Source organism: Vipera berus (assembly GCF_964194415.1).
Source record: "Vipera berus genome assembly, chromosome: Z".
In the NCBI taxonomy this organism is placed as follows: domain Eukaryota; kingdom Metazoa; phylum Chordata; class Lepidosauria; order Squamata; family Viperidae; genus Vipera; species Vipera berus.
This window is the reverse complement of record NC_138205.1, coordinates 8,088,871-8,106,246: the sequence shown is the minus strand read 5'-3', so window position 1 is coordinate 8,106,246 and position 17,376 is coordinate 8,088,871. Positions and strand designations below refer to the sequence as shown.

General features: G+C 47.7%; 1 protein-coding gene across 5 annotated transcripts in view; it reads right to left on the bottom strand.

Annotated features, from left to right (window-relative positions):
• Nucleotides 1-17,376, bottom strand: part of LOC308678232 (chromodomain-helicase-DNA-binding protein 8-like) — a 104,251-nt gene that overhangs the window by 62,127 nt on the left and 24,748 nt on the right. For 3 of the 5 annotated variants that reach the window (XM_081345284.1, XM_081345283.1, XM_081345286.1), the window contains 4 exons: nucleotides 16,393-17,308; nucleotides 5,306-5,689; nucleotides 1,929-2,305; nucleotides 189-303 (listed from right to left, as the gene is read on the bottom strand). In XM_081345284.1, coding sequence (XP_081201410.1) covers nucleotides 189-303; nucleotides 1,929-2,305; nucleotides 5,306-5,689; nucleotides 16,393-17,163 — 1,647 coding nt within the window. In that variant the 5' untranslated portion in view covers nucleotides 17,164-17,308. The remainder of the gene's footprint in view (nucleotides 1-188; nucleotides 304-1,928; nucleotides 2,306-5,305; nucleotides 5,690-16,392; nucleotides 17,309-17,376) is intronic. The other 2 variants (XM_081345285.1, XM_081345287.1) reach the window with 1 other exon arrangement.

Here is a 17,376-nt window from a genome sequence, read left to right as displayed (position 1 = left end):
TTGGCAGGAGCTGGGGCGAGGATGGGAGACCTCCCCATCGGGTGGCATTCGGGTCTTGAACCTGGCCTGTCAGCTTCCCAGCTGGGACAAGCTCAGTGTCTTTAACCACTGTGCCATCTCTTGGTGAAAACAGAACTCTTTGTACAGCCTTAACCCAGCCACCGCCTCCCCCTGGATGCTGGGCTCACCTGGATGCTGGTCTCCTCTTCTTCACGCGGAGACTGGGCTGGCATTAGCTCGGCGTCTGAATTGTCTGAAGAAGCGTTCCGTTTCCGCTTCTTCCCAACAACTGGCGTGATCGTGCTGGGAAGAAAGAGAGAGAGTCACAAATGGAAATGTCAAGGAGGAGGAGGAGGAGGAGGAGGAAGAAAAAAGAAGAAGAAAAGAGGAAGAAAGAGGAAGAGGAAGGAGGAGGAAGGAAGAAGAAGAAGAGGAAGAGGGAAAAAGAAGGAGGAGGGGGAGAAAGAAGAAGAAAGAAGGAGGAGGAGGAGGAAAAAAGAAAAGAGGAAGAAGGAAGAGGAAGAGGAAGGAGGAAGAAGAAGAGGAAGAAGGAAAACAGAAAAAGGAGGAGGAGGGGGAGAAAGAAGAAGAAAGAAGGAGGAGGAAAAAAGAAAAGAGGAAGAAGGAAGAAAGAGGAAGAGGAAGAAGAAGAGGAAGAAGGAAAAAGGAGGAGGAGCAGGGGGAGAAAGGAGGAGGAAAAAAGAAGAAAAAAGGAAGGAGGAAGAAAGAGGAAGAGGAAGGAGGAAGAAGAGGAAGAAGGAAAAAGGAAAAAGGAGGAGGGGGAGAAAGAAGGAGGAGGAAAAAAGAAGAAAAGAGGAAGGAGGAAGAAAGAGGAAGAGGAAGGAGGAAGGAAGAAGAAGAGGAAGGAGGAAAAAGAAGGAGGAGGGGGAGAAAGAAGAAGAAAGGATGAGGAGGAAAAAAGAAGAAAAGAGGAAGAAAGAGGAAGGAGGAAGAAAGAGGAAGAGGAAGGAGGAAGAAGAGGAAGAAGGAAAAAGGAGGAGGAGGAGGGGGAGAAAGAAGGAGGAGGAAAAAAGAAGAAAAAAGGAAGGAGGAAGAAAGAGGAAGAGGAAGGAGGAAGGAAGAAGAAGAAGAGGAAGAAGGAAAAAGAAGGAGGAGGGGGAGAAAGAAGAAGAAGAAAGAAGGAGGAGGAAAAAAGAAAAGAGGAAGAAGGAAGAGGAAGGAGGAAGAAAGATGAAGAGGAAGGAGGAAGGAAGAAGAAGAGGAAGAAGGAAAACAGAAAAAGGAGGGGGAGGGGGAGAAAGAAGAAGAAGAAAGAAGGAGGAGGAGGAAAAAAGAAAAGAGGAAGGAAGGAGGAAGAAAGATGAAGAGGAAGGAGGAAGGAAGAAGAAGAAGAGGAAGAAGGAAAACAGAAAAAGGAGGAGGAGGGGGAGAAAGAAGAAGAAAGAAGGAGGAGGAGGAAAAAAGAAAAGAGGAAGAAGGAAGAAAGAGGAAGAAGAAGAGGAAGAAGGAAAAAGGAGGAGGAGCAGGGGGAGAAAGGAGGAGGAAAAAAGAAGAAGAAAAAAGGAAGGAGGAAGAAAGAGGAAGAGGAAGGAGGAGGAAGGAAGAAGAAGAAGGAAAAAGAAGGAGGAGGGGGAGAAAGAAGAAGAAAGAAGGAGGAGGAGGAAAAAAGAAAAGAGGAAGAAGGAAGAGGAAGGAGGAAGAAAGATGAAGAGGAAGGAGGAAGGAAGAAGAAGAGGAAGAGGAAGAAGGAAAACAGAAAAAGGAGGGGGAGGGGGAGAAAGAAGAAGAAGAAAGAAGGAGGAGGAGGAGGAGGAAAAAGAAGAAAAGAGGAAGAAAGAGGAAGGAGGAAGAAAGAGGAAGAGGAAGGAGGAAGAAAGAGGAAGAAGGAAAAAGGAGGAGGAGGAGAAAGAAGAAGAAAGAAGGAGGAAGAGGAGGAGCAGAAAAAAGCCAGTTCCGCTGCTGTTTACCTGGGTTTCCCTCGGCCTTTGCTCTTGCCAGATCCCCCCTGGCCCCGGCCCTTGCGCGGCCGCTCCTCTTTGGGGATGCGCTCTCCCCCGCCCTTCCGGCGCCGCTTGCGCTCGCCCGTCTCTTCCGGGCGAACGCTGGGCAGTTCGTCTTCGTTCAGCACCCGGGGGATGTTCTGCTCGCCCCGGGCTCGGGCTCGGGCGATGGCCTCGGCTACGATCCGGTTGGCCTTCTCCTGCTTCTTCTGATGCTCCAGCTTGCGGGATTCATCCGAGCCGCTCCGGGTGGTGCCGCTGGAGGACGGGAGGGCCGCCACCTCGCTGCTGCTCAGCACCTTCACCACCGAGAGTCCCGAGGAGCTGCCCTGGGATGAGCTGGCCTGCAACGGGTTTACACGGTGAGAGAGAGAGAGAGAGAGAGAGAGAGAGAGAGAGAGAGAGAGAGAGAGAGAGAGAGAGAGATCCTCAGTGGAACTTCCTGGTTTCTCTCCGGATAGGAGGCTGACGTACAGAAAACGGCTAAGAACGGAGCCATTTTGAAGGTGGGAATGGGGGGAGGGCGGCGGGGGGGGGGGAAGAACAGCCTGAGGCTTCCACAACTGAAAACCTAAAGCCTCTTCCTCTCTCCGCCCAACCCACCTCACAGGGTTGTTGTGGGGAAAATAGGAGGAGGAAGGTGTGCTGGATGTGTTTGCCACCTTTGGGTATGATAACAAAGGTGATTAAAAGAAACAAACAAATACATTTCTGTTATGACAGGCAAGAGAAACAAAGAGGAAGGGACTTCATTTTTCTTTTCCTTTTTTACCAGTGTGAGAAGTAGGATGTGGACTGGGTGCCTCAGCATAACAGAATTTCCAAAAAATCAGATACAAATTCGGTAGTCCCACACACACACTAAGCTTTCTTTCTCTTGCTTTCTTTCTTTCTTTCCTTTCTTTCTCTCTCTCTCCTTCTCTCCCTTTCCCCCTCTCTCTCTTTTTTTCAACATTTAGGACTTCAGGTCAACCAAACTAGCCTCGTTTCTCCAACAATGCTTTTTGTATCATGTTACAGAAGAGCAGGCAGAGATGGAGGGCGGAGCTAAATGCATCATCTGCTTGGAATCGTTACGTTACCACAAATGGTCCAAGTCTTAACTCTCCTCAAATTCTGTGGACCTTATCTGGCACCAACTTAGTACTGAATTTTAGTTGACTAGACCAGTATTTCTCGACCTTGGTGTCTTTTAAGATATCTGGACTTCAACTCCTAGAATTCCCCAGCCAGCACGGCTGGCTGGGGAATTGTGGGAGTTGACGTCCAGGTCGAGAAACACTGGTAGACTTGTGCGTCTAGGCTTGATCAATAATTCTTTTGAACTGCAACTTAATGTACGGAACTGATCCTTTGCATCTCACGTGTGCCATTTGTTCAGCGTTAGCTGTTTTCCAAGGGGTGATAAAGAACCTCAATGTCTCCACTACTGAAGTAATTTATTCATCCCCCCCCTCTTTGCAAGGGCAGTCTTTTCCAACCTCACCTTGGCTACATGGACTAGCAACTTGCTTTATGCTTTCAAAGAACACCAAGGTATCTGGGAAAAAAGAATCAACTTTGACTGTCACCTTTAAAGCCCTTCATGGCTTGGGACCAGGTTATCCGAGGGACCGTCTCGTGCCGGTCATATCGACCTGACCCATTAGAGCGGGGCGGAAAGGAATGTTGTGGGTCCCATTCCCTAAGGAGATACATCTAGTGGGACCAAGAAGGAGTGTCTTCTCTGTGGTGGCTCCTTCTCTCTGGAACACCCCCCCCCCCAGAGATTAGACTGGCCCCCACGCTAACACCTTTTTGGAAGGCGCTGAAGACCTGGTTCTGCCAGCGGGCCTGGGGAACCCTGAGTGGGCTAGAGCCCATTAAATGGCTAGTTTGAATGTGTGTTATCACTTGATTTGAGGGGGGGTTATTATTATTATTATTCTCATTATTTATTTATAGTGTCATATAATATATGTTGGTATATGCATAATTCTGTATTTATTTATTTATTGTCATATTTATGTAGCGTATATTGGAAGTGGTGACCCTTTGAGAGCTGAATGCAACAAAATTTCTTTTTAATGTATGCCGAGTAGTGTACATTCAAAGTGACAATAAAGTTGTTAGTCTATTCTAATTCTAATTCTATTCTGTTCTGTTCTAATTCTATTCTATCCCCATTCTCTCCTCTCCTCTCTCTCCAGCCACCTCATTCTCTGTCGTCCCCTTCTTCTCTTGCCCTCCACCTTTCCCAGCATTAGGCTCTTCTCCAGTGAGTCCTTCCTTCTCATTAGGTGGCCAAAGTATTTGAGTTTCAGCTTCAGGATCTGGCCTTCTAAAGAGCAGTCAGGGTTGATCTCCTCTAGGACTGACCGGTTTGATCGCCTTGCAGTCCGAGGGACTCACAGGAGTCTTCTCCAGCACCAGAGTTCAAAGGCCTCATTTCTTTGGTGCTCAGCCTTTCTTACGGTCCAACTTTCACTGCCATACATTGCAACTGGGAAGACCATAGCCTTGACTATACACACTTTTGTTGACAGGGTGATGTCTCTGCTTTTTAGTGTGCTGTCTAGATTTGCCATGGCTTTCCTCCTGAGGAGCAAGCGTCTTTTAATTTCTTGGTTACAGTCCCCATCTGCACTGATCTTGGAGCCCAGGAAAATCTGTTATCCTGTCCTATCCTTATTCCATTCCATTCCATTCCACTCTAATATTATTCTATTCTATTCTATTCTATTCTATTCTATTCTATTCTATTCTATTCTATTCTTATTCCATTCTATTATTCTATTCTATTCTATTCTAATTCCATTCTAATATTATTCTATTCTATTCTATTCTTATTCCATTCCATTCTATTATTCTATTCTATTCTATTCTTATTCCATTCTAATATTATTCTATTCTTATTCCATTCCCTTCTAATATTATTCTATTCTATTCTTATTCCATTCCATTCTAATATTAATCTATTGTATTCTAATTCCATTCTATTATTCTATTCTATTTTCCATATTCTATTCTATTCTATTCTATTCTATTCTATTCTATTCTATTCTATTCTATTCTATTCTATTCTATTCTATTCATTCTAATTCTAATTCTATTCTATCCCATCCCCATTCTCTCTTCTCTCTCCTCTTGTTCCCTATTCCCTTCCCTTCCTTTTTATAGGGTGTTTATACACCTGTGTAAGCCTGCCTTGAGTCACCCTGTGCAAGTGGGCAGCCATACAAATTTCCTAAATAAAATAGGCAAATAACATCTGCCCCGTTTTTTCACCGTTATTGGCAAAACTCTGGAGAACAGAGCCTAACCCTCCTTCCCAATGGACGGGAGCATAAGCATTCTCCCCTTACCTGTGGCTGCAGCACAACTTTGACAGGGACCGTCACCCTCTGACCTGAGCCCCCGACCACCTGCGCTTGTTGGACTGCCGGTACGCTTAAGGGGGCCTGCTGGCCGGAGGCGCTGGCTGGGGCTTGCTGCAAGAGCTGGATCTTCTGAGTCCCCAGCTGGCCGCTGGGTTGCTGTTGCTGACCCGGCTGTTGGACCTGCAGCTGGATGGTTACCACTTTGGCAGGCTGTCCCGGCATTCCTTTGGCTTGGCTCAGGGCGGCCAGCTGATTGCCTTGAAGGACAATCTTGCCTGGTAAGCTGCCCAAAACCACTTGCCGCTGTCCCGGAGCATTTCCGCCAGTCGGGGGTTGCTGGAGGACCAAGGTGATCCGTTTGGATTCCCCCTGTGAGGAAGAAACAGGATGGCGGGTCAGTTCTCACAGGCTCCTCAGCAAAGAAGGTAGCCACGGCATGCATATATATCTATATCTATATCTATATCTATATCTATATCTATCTATATCTCTATCTATCTATCTATCTATCTATCTATCTATCTATCTATCTATCTATCTATCTATCATCTATCTATCTATCTATCTATCTATCTATCTATCTATCTATCTATATATATATATTTCTGTGCAACATATAAAAGGGACGCGGTGGCTCAGTGGGTTAGGACGCTGAGCCTGTCGATCAGAAGGTCGGCAGTTTGGTTGGTCGAATCCCGAGTGCTGCGTAACAGAGTGAGCGCTTGTTACTCATCCCAGCTTCTGCCAACCTAGCAGTTCAAAAGCACGTAAAAATGCAAGTAGAAAAATAGGGACCACCACGGTGGGAAGGTAACAGCGTTCCCTGCGCCTTTGGCGTCTAGTCATGCCGGCCACATGACCACGCAGACGTCCTTGGACAAGCGCTGGCTTTTCGGGTTTGAAACGGAGATGAGCACCGGCCCCTAGAGTCGGAAACGACTAGCACGCATGTGCGGAGGAACCTTTACCTTTACCTTATGCAACATATAAAAGGAAAAAACAAAACAAAAACCACAAAAACAAACATGTGAGCAGAGCCAAGATACTCCTCCACATGTTTGGGCTAGGAGGTTAAGCAACTTTAACTGGGCTGATTAGTTTTATACTTGTGTCTTCTGTTGTAAGTTGCGAATGCGGGGTTTTTTTTTGTTTTTTTTTAAAGAAATCCTAAATATTTGTTACCTGGGTTGCTGGTTTAGTTTTAACATTTGGTTTTAAGTCCTGAATGCCATCCCGAGTCATGTCTATGAGAGGTGGCTAAATAACTAACTAAATGGCCAAATAAATAAATAAACAAACATACACATTCATACTGTAAATATTGCTCTCAAGCTAAAACTGAAAAATACTTCACTGCTTTAAATTCCATATGTAGAAAAGAGGGAGATACACGCACACAAACACACATATATATATATACACACATGCTATATATATATATATATATATATATATATATATATAGCACAGCCCCACCGGCAGTTGGAAGGAAAGGAACAGACAGACCACGCATTGCTCCTGAAAGCAGCAGGAGGAATACTCCGGCCTGATGATGACGGATGGGAGTTCGTCGAAACGTCGCCACAACTTTCTGAAGATGAAAGGAACGTGGGAAGAAACCCGAGACTCTAGACCTACATATATATATATATATATATATATATATATATATATATATATATATATATATATATATATATATATATATATATATATATATATATGTGTGTGTGTGTGTGTGTGTGTGTGTGTGTGTGTGTGTGTGTGTGTGTGTGTGTGTATGTGTGTGTGTGTATGTATATATATATATACACACACACATATACATATGTGTGTACACACACACACATATATATGTGCAGGGCTTTTTTTGTCATAGAATGCCCAGAATGGAGTTCCGGCACCTTTTTTGGATGGAACCTTGTAGGGTAGGCAAGGTGGGTTGTATGATGTGTGAGTTCCCGGCACCTTTTTCTTTTACAAAAAAAGCACTGTATATGTGTGTCTGTGTGTATATGTGTCTGTGTGGCTCTCTCTGTGTTTGTGTACACACACACACACACACACACACACACACACACACACGTAGATCTTTGGTCATTCGGGTTTTTTCCCCACGTAGAATTGAAGGTATAAGAGCAACGTTTCGACGGAATATATATACACACAGATACATATACACATACATACATACATACATACGCAGTCCTCAACTTACAATCACAATTGAGCCTAAACTTTCTGCATTTAAGTGAAGCAGTTGAATGAATTTTGGCCCGTTTTGCGCCTTTTCTTCCCACAGTTGTTAAGTGAATCACCGCAGTGCTTAAGTTAGTAACCTGGTCGTTAAATGAATCCAGCTTCCCCCACTGACTTTGCTTGTCGGAAGGTCCGATCACATGATCGTGGGACGTTGCAAACGTCACTAACACGAAGCAGTTGCCAAGCCTTCACATTTTGATCACATGACCCACGGGGGGGGGGACGCCACAACGGCCAAAACTCTGGAAAACGGTTATAAATCACTTTCGGTCAGTTCTGTTTGTAACTTTGAAAGGTCACTAAATGAACTGTCGTAAGTCGAGGGCTATCTGTATGCAGGTGCACGTAAACGCACACGTACAGGCACCCTTTAAAAACAACAACAACAACAACAACCACCTACCACCAGCTTCACTGCCTAAGCCAGAGGAACACAAAGAGATTTCTTATCATCTTCGCTTCAACAAAAAGCAAATTTAAAAGCTCTCCTTTAGCGGAATGCTTTGACTGAGCAGCCCAGCCAGTAAAAGTCCTGCAACTGTAAACTTCAGCTCCTTACCCTCCATCCCAAGGCTACATACACAAACTTTGGGGTCTCGTCTTTCCCACAATGACGCACACAGAACTCTTAAGGGGAAGCAGGCGGTGGCAAAGGGCTGCCTAAGGAATCTGCAAAATATCTCCCTGTGCTTGAACATATGGGCATGTCCGAAAAGGCTAGGCTGTAGCCTCCCAGATGGTTTGGAATTTGAAATGCAACACCTTTATTTAAATGAAAACAACAACAACAACAACAACGCTGTTGGGAAGCTTTCAAACAAGTCAGGTATAGGCCTCGGAGCAAAGTTTCACAATCTTAAGGAATTTTTAAGATGTGGCGGGCTTCAGCTCCCAGAATTACCCAGCTGGGAAAATTTGGGGAGCTGGTTCACACATCTTAAAAAGTTGCTGTGGTTGAAAAACAATGCTTTAGAACCACAGCCTGAACTGGCTATTTTTTTTAATGTAATTTTTATTGTCCCAAAGGTGCTTTTTTCAGGAGGCAACTGGACTTTCATGTTTTCCTACGAAGACGTTTCGCTGAGGATACCCAGCTTTTCATCTCCACTCCGAACCAACCCAGTGATGCCCTCGAGGGTGATGTCCCGTTGCCTGGAAGCGGTACGAATCTGGATGGGGAAGAACAGGCTCCAACTCAACCCGGCCAAGACCGAGTGGCTCTACGTACCGGCATCTCGTGTTGTCCAAGATTTACCATCTTTGGTTATGGGGGAAGAGGTGTTGCCTCCCGTTGATAGGGCGCGCAACTTAGGCGTCCTCCTGGATCCACGACTCAATTTAGAACATCATATAGGAGTCGTGGCCAGGGGGGCATTTGCCCAGGCTTGCCTGGTGCGCCCCTATCTGGACCGAGATGCCTTACGTACGGTCACTCATGCACTCGTCACCTTCCGTATAGATTACTGCAACGCTCTCTACATGGGGCTGCCCTTGAAGACCACCCGGAGGCTTCAGCTGGTGCAGAATGCAGCCGCACGGGTTGTGATGGGAGCATCCCGATACTCCCATATTACACCCCTCCTGCGTGTGCTGCCTTGGTTGCCGGTTGCCCTTCGGGTGAGGTTCAAGGTGCTGGTTCTTACCTATAAAGCCCTACATGGCTTAGGCCCGGGATATTTACAGGACCGTCTGCTGCCGGGAACGACTTCCCATCGCCCTTTGCGCTCACACAGAGAGGGTCTCCTCAGGGTGCTGTAGCCAGACAATGTCGGCTGGCGACCCCCAGGGGGAGGGCCTTCTCTGTTGGGGCGCCTGCCCTTTGGAATCAGCTCCCCCAAGAACTTCGGATGGCCACAGATCTCCGGTCCTTTCGTCGCGACCTAAAGACATACCTTTTCCAACTGGCCGACCTGGACGGGGGTTTTAATTTTGTTTTAATTATTGGTTTTTAGTGGGGCTTTGTAAATTTAATCTCTTTTAATATTTGTATTTATTGTTGTTTTATTGTTGTTAGCCGCCCTGAGTCCTTCGGGAGATAGGGCGGCATATAAGTCCCATAATTAAATTAAATTAAATTCTCGTCCAAGAAGCTTCTTCAGCTCTGAAGCTGAGGAAGCTTCTTGGATGAGAAGCGAAACGTCTTCAAAGAAAAACAAGAAAGTCCAGTTGCCTCGTGAAAAAAGCACCTTTGGGATAAAGCTATGGCCTGGATGACTGAGAATTTCCATAATGGACATAATTTTTATTGAATTTTCTTTTGTTAAGAAGACGAAAAGCAATACAAGTATTACACAAGAACCAAAGGAAATGAGGGGAAATAGTGAGTAAGAAAATACAAAAATAAAAATATTATAGGAAACAGCTTCCAGTCTTTTTGACAATGGTTATACATGCATTAGGGACGCGGTGGCTCAGTAGGTTAGGACGCTGGTCGGCAGTTTGGCGGGTCGAATCCCGAGTGCCGCGTAACAGTGTTACTCGTCCCAGCTTCTGCTAACCTAGCAGTTCGAAAGCACGTAAAAATGCAAGTAGAAAAATAGGAACCACTACAGTGGGAAGGTAACAGCGTTCCGTGCGCCTTTGGCGTCTAGTCATGCCGGCCACATGACCACGAAGACGTCCTCGGACAAGCGCTGGCTCTTCGGCTTTGAAACGGAGATGAGCACCGGCCCCTAGAGTCGGAAAGGACTAGCACGCATGTGCGGGGGAACCTTTACCTTTATACATGCATTGATATTTTCCCTTCTCTCTCTCTCTCTCAGGTTACATAATTTTTTACTTCCATAAGCTACCCTTTTTCATCTTTACATCCATAAATCACAAGTTCATACTTTTTGTTGAACAAAAAGTCTACAGGAAGTCCTCAACTTATAACAGTTCATTTAATGAGCATTTGAAGCTACAACAGCACTGGGAAAAAGTGATTTATGACCATTTCTTCACACTTAGGACCACTGCAGCATCCCCATGGTCACGTGTTCAAAACGGACTCGTATTTATCAGGGTCGCAGTGTCCCAGGGTCACGTGATCGATCCCCTGTTGTGACCTTCTGACCAGCAAAGTCAATGGGGGAAGCCAGATTCACTTAACAACCGGGTTGCTAACTTATCAACTGCCAGAATGACTTAACCACTGTGGCAGGAAAGGTCGTAAGATGGGGCTAAACTCACTTTACAAACGTCTCACTTAGCAGCAGAAATTTGGAGCTCAACTGGGGTTGTATATTGACGCGGTGGCTCAGTGGGTTAGGACGCTGAGCTTGTCGATCAGAAGGTCGGCAGTTTGGCGGGTCGAATCCCGAGTGCCGCGTAACACAGTGAGCGCCTGTTACTCGTCCCAGCTTCTGCCAACCTAGCAGTTCGAAAGCACGTAAAATTGCAAGTAGGAAAATAGGGACCACCACGGTGGGAAGGTAACAGCGTTCCGTGCGCCTTTGGCGTCTAGTCATGCCGGCCACATGACCACGGAGACGTCCTGGGACAAGCGCTGGCTCTTTGGCTTTGAAACGGAGATGAGCACCGGCCCCTAGAGTCGGAAACGACTAGCACGCATGTGCGGGGGAACCTTTACCTTTATTGAGGACTACTTGTATGAGCAGTTTCCAGTCAGTAATAAATGCAATGTTGATGTTTCCCCTGGCAAACAAATTATTTTTTACCATTTTTTTGGGGCGAGTTTTATCATCTTCACCAACTTGTTCCTCCGTGGTGGGTATTTTAGAATCTTTCCATTGTTGTGCATACCGTTGTTTGCAGCGGTGATCACATATATAAAAAATAATTTTTGTTCTAGGTGTTTGTCCATTAATCCCAACAAGAAAAGGTCAGGTTTCAGTTGAATGTTTTTTGTAACAGTGTATACATTGGAAACCTTTTTTTTTTTTACAAGTTCACCAGGCATCACAAAAGGACCCTTTGTGTTGCACGTATTTCCAACCTAAATTTGAAGTACCCTTATTACATTCTGGCTAATTTTTCTGGAGTCATATACCAACAGTACATAATTTATAGACATTCTATTTCAAGTTATAATAATGTGGGGATTTCAATCATCTCAAGCACAGGTTTTCCCACTGTTTCAGCAATACGTTATGTCCAAAATTCTCAGCCCGTTTTCTCCTCCATTTCATATTTCATGGAGAGTTTATACATTCTGGGCATCACACGTTCATCATTTGTACAGAATGCAATTCCATATTCTGCCTCTTGTTCAATTCCAAATGTCTGTCCTGTTATCTTAGGCTGAATCTTCTTCTTAGCCGTGCGTACAAAATCCACTGAAAAGTAAATCGCTCTGCAGCCAATTATTCTGGATTTCATTTTATATTCCTATACGCGTACCTTATATCCTACCTAAGTTAACTATTTTTGCACCTACCGTTTCTAGTCTGAAAAAATAAACATAGCACAAGACACATAAAAAGAGTTTTTGGGAACATTCTGCGTTCACATTTATTCCGTACTCTCAATATGGGTCGCAGTGGCTCAGTGGCTTAGGACGCTGAGCTTGTCGATCAGAAGATCGGCAGTTTGGCGGATCGAAACCTGAGTGTTGCGTAGCAGAGCGAGCGCCTGTTACTCGTCCCAGCTTCTGCCAACCTAGCAGTTCGAAAGCACGTAAAAATGCAAGTAGAAAAATAGGGACCACTACGGTGGGAAGGTAACAACGTTCTGTGTGCCTTTGGCGTCCAGTCATGCCGGCCACGTGACCACGGAGACGTCCTCGGACAAGCGCTGGCTCTTCGGCTTTGAAACGGAGATGAGCACCGGCCCCTAGAGTCGGAAACAACTAGCACGCATGTGCGGGGGAACCTTTACCTTTAACACAGTAGTTTTTAACATTTCTACCAACATTAACTTTACTGTACCACAGAAAACCATGCCATCCAAACCTCAGACCACGCTCTTCAAATCCTAAAATTATTTTATTTCTCAACAGCACCCACAATCTAGGATTGTGTTAGCTTTTTTGGCTGCTGCTGCACATTGCTGGCTCATAGTCAAGCGATCCTCCACTAGATCCCTCTCACAGTTATTGTTTTTAAGCCAAGTCTTGCTGACTTAAACTTTGGCCTCGGTTATGGTTGTCAAGTCGAGGACTACCTGTATTTCATCCAAAATAAAAATTCACAGCAGCAAAAGCTGCCGAGCCAGTGAACCATAAATCCAAGAAAAAGGGCCCTCAGCACACCGACCAGCCCAGGCTCGGGGAAAACACCCAGGTTTTTTAAGAGTTTTATGAACGGCGAGCAAGGGTTGAGGCCATTCTAATCTCAAGAGGAAAGGATAATTCCCAGAGCAGGGGCCACTGCAGAAAAGACCCTGCTACCAGCTGACATCCTTGACTGACAGGATACAGGAAGTCCTCAACTTACAACAGTTCATTTAGCGACCGTTCAAAGTTGTAACGGCACTGAAAAATGTGACTTGTGACCCGTTTTTCCCAAGTGCGGCCTTTGCAACATCCCGTGGGTCGCGCGATCAAAATTCAGGTGCTTGCCCCCAGTTTCACATTTATGACACGGTCGCTGTGCCCCAAGGTCAAGCGATCGATCCCCTTTTGGCGACCTCCTCACAAGCAAAGTCAACGAAGGAAGCCAGCTTCACTTAACAACCGGGTTAGTAACTTATCGACGTGCAGGGATCCACTGAACAACGGCGGCAAGAAAAATTGCAAAACGGGGCAAAACTTTTCACTTAACAAACGGCTCACTTTAACAACAGAAATTTTGGGCTCAGTTCTGGTCGTAAGTTGAGGACCACCTGTATAGGTAGGTGGACCCATTGCATATTTTCTATACCAGCTGCTATGAGGTTACAATCCTACCTCTACTACTTAACAGGGAAGACGCTACCTCTACTACTTAACAGGGAAGACGCTTTATATTTTTTAGCAGGTAAGAGGAGGACCAGGCTAAAATTTTAACAGCAGACTTTAAGGAATGCAAATGTCCCATATTTTATATATATATATATATATATATATATATATATATATATATATATATATATATATATATATATATATATATATATATATATGTGTGTGTGTGTGTGTGTGTGTGTGTGTGTGTGTGTGTGTGTGTGTGTGTACGTATGTGTATATATATACACGTATGTATATATATATATACACGTATGTATATACACGTATGTATATATATACACATATGTATATACACGTATGTATATATATACACGTATGTATATACACGTATGTATATACACGTATGTATATATACGTATATACATACCTACCTACATATATATACACACACACATACATATATACATACATACATGCATATATATACATACACACACACACACACACACACATATATGTGTAAATTTTAGATTGCTAACACAAATATGAGCTGTCACTGTTGTGACGACTGCCTGTAGATGGCCTTCGGTTAGGCCGAAACAGGAAATAAAGATTTGTCCCTTGTTTGGGGCCTAATCTAAATAGTTAACAAGCATTTAACATACATACACACACACACACACACACACACACACACACACACACACAAAAGATGATCCCGACTACATGAGCGCTTGGGAAGATTATACAGACAGGGGGGAAAAAACAAACTGCCTCCGTTTCTGTATTCCTAGTAAATCTCAAATTACAGGTAATCCTCGACTTACAACAGTTCATTTCGTGACCGTTCGAAGTTGCAACGGCACGGAAAAATGCGACCTATGACCCGTTTTTCACACTTACGGTTGTTGTGGCATCCCCATGGCCCCGTGATCCAAATCTAGATGCTTGACATCTGCCTCTTATTTATGACCGTTGCAGGCAGTATGCTCGGGGGGAGGGTTTAACTGATCCCCTTCTGACCAGCAAAGTCAACGGGGGAAGCCAGATTCACTTAACGACCGTGTTACTAGCTTAACAACCGCAGTGATTCGCTCAACAACCACGGCAAGAAAGGTCGTCAAACGGGGGCAAAGAACTCTCTTTATAAATGTCTTGCTTAGGAAAAAAAAAATATTGGGCTCAAGTTGAGGACCACCTGTCCTTTCTCTGACAAGCAAGGTTGCCATCAGAATGTAGGAAAAACCAACTAGGGGAGATATTAGGAATCTCCCCCCCCCACCCAAGAACAGACATGTCAAGCTCAAGGCCCGCGGCTGGATCTGGCCCACGATGGGCCCACCTCCAGCGCGTGGGGCTGCCCCGGAGAGGGTGAGGGACTGGCCCTTGCCACCCTGGCCCACCCGAGCGTGAGGGGCCCGGTGGTGCCCAACAGCAGCCCCGACCCACCGGCTGCTTAGCCGCCTCTTGGCCGGCACACTCTGGTCTGAGCGCTGAGGCCGCTGGGTTGGCCCTCCGAGCGGCAGGCGGAGGCACTAGGGGTGGAAGGCACGTGATCCGACCCACTGGACGCAGAAGAAGCAAAGCTGGGCTGGGCTCCAGGGTCATGGCACCCTGGAGGCTCAAGGGCCGGACAAGGTGCCTGCCTTCCACCACCCAGGGCCCCAGACTGCCCGTGCCGCCATTCAGGGCCCCGTGTGGCACAAGAGGGATGGCAAGGCTCCTCTGGTGGACCAGGCGCTGGAGCCTGCCCCAGGCCCGCTCCCCTTCCGCCGGAGACTGCTGGTGTCGAGCCCCGTGGGCCCGACACTCCATGGGGGGGCGGCCTCGTGCACCGGCCTTGCGCCTTCTTCCGCCCCGGCCTCGAGCAGTCTCCATGCCGGGTGGCCGTGTCGCTCGCCCGTTTTCTCTGCTGTTGTCGTCCTTCCTGGTCATCCTTCTACGTTGGCCGGCCTCCAACCACTTCCGGGACTCAGGGCGGCCGCGTCTGCGCAGACGGACCATCCGGCCGAGCCTGCTGAGTGCCAGCTGCTCCCTGCGTCCTCGGCCACCTGCCAGCTGCTTCCAGGAATGCTGGCAGGCGCGGCCGACCAGACGAATCCTCCTGCTAGGCCTGCCGACCGCCGGTGAGACCTGGGTCTTCGGCCGCCTGCAGGCTGCTTTCCGGGACCCAGGCAGACGCGGCTGAGCAACCGGACCCTCCTGCCAGGTCTGCCGCTGAACAGCTGTTCCAAAGCGCGGGACTGGACTTCCTGGGGTTTGCGGAGGGTGGTTTGGGGCGCGGATCCCCTGGTGTGGCCGGGTGCGGTGGGGTTGGGCGCCTGGGGTTCAGGGTAGGGGTTACCTGGCGTACTTACCTGGTTGGAGGCGGCATGCCAGATAGCGGGGAGGTGGGTTGACACACACCCGTGCGGATGGCGTCTGTAGATAGCAGGAAAAGGGGATAGCAGCAAAAGGAACTATGGGGGGGGAGGAGGGTTTATATGGATGTGTGGGCGGATGTTGGTCTGTGGCGTGAGGGCGGAGCCCTCGTACCTGACGGCTATGTAAGCGTTGGGAGCGATGTGCTACCAACGCCGACTTTGTTTCCACTGGAGCTGAATAAAGCGACCTTTGTTTTGTCACACGTTCCTGCTGGAGTTCCGTGTTTGCTTCTATCCGAGGACGTGATTGTGACAGCCGGATCCTGCCCAGCCCTACATTGGCGCCCCCCTCCCCCCCATGCAAGTGATGTTGTGCTGGCCGTGCCCCCCCACCCCGCCCCCAAAGGGATGCATCCCTCAATGAAACTGAGTTTGACACCCCTGCCCAAGAAGAACATAAGCCCACTTGCTCTGCTCAGAGTTCCGCTGGGTTTCCTCCTAATCTGCCTTTTCAAATTCCCCTGGAAACCAAGACCGCGAGCCTTGTTGAATCGGAAGTCCTTGGAAAAGACCCAGGTTAGGTTCCCAAGTGTTGAACCCCGAAGCTGCTGCATCCTCACCTGCAAGAACTGCATGCTCACCTGGGCTGGCGTCGAGGTCAGGGTGACGGCAGGTTTGAGAGGAGCAGCTCCCGTGTTCCCTCCGGTTTGGCTCTTCACGGGCTGCAGGACTAGCTGCTTGACGGGACGTCCGGGCTGCACCAAACGGTGGAGTGTAGCTGGGGCCCCGGCTCCAGGGGAGACTTTGGTGGCCAGCACTGCATTGCCTGAGACAATGGAGACCCCAGGCCGCAAGGGGGTGCCCGTCAGGACCTTGGCGAAGGTCACTTTGCCCCCGTTGGCTGCCCCAATGGGCTGGGCTTGGATCTGGGCCACATGAGCGCCGGTCATGGAGCTTCCCGCCGGGGCCTTCAGAATGACGATTTTGGGGGCTGGAGGGGGCCCGGCGCTTTGCTGACCGCCAGCTGAGGAAGAGGGCACAACCGTTGAGGTGTTTGTGGCTGACGAGACCCCCATGAACGGGTTGCCCTGGCTGAGAACCTCCTGATCCTGAGGGGCCTGCAGGAGCCCTGCTTGATCTTGCTGGGGCAGATCGGTCACGGACTCCGGTTGCGTGTTGGGGAGGGGCAGGGTCTCTGGTTGGGAGGGCTCCGTCTGAGGGGCAACCTGCTGGTCTTTGGAGCCCCCCGCTAAGGAGTCCAGGCTCGCTCCGGAAAGCCCCAAGGCCTCTTCAATGGGGTCTGGAGCGCCCTGGTTAAAGCTCTCATCGGTCAATGAGTCCAGGCCAAAGAGGTTGGGATCGTCAAAGAGGTCCATGATGGGGTCAGCCATGACCGAAGGAGAAGAATCTAACTCCCTGGCTGGGGAAAGTAGGTGACGAAGAAGTCCTTTTGCCAACAGCACTCTTCCTTTCTCCAAGAGTCTCAATCAAGCGGGCTCCGCCTCATGAAGGAAGGCACACGTTGTCCGGGACGGGCTGGAAAAGAAGAAAGGATGGGTTAAGAACATCTCACCTCATTAGCCCTGGGCTCCTTCAATTCCAGC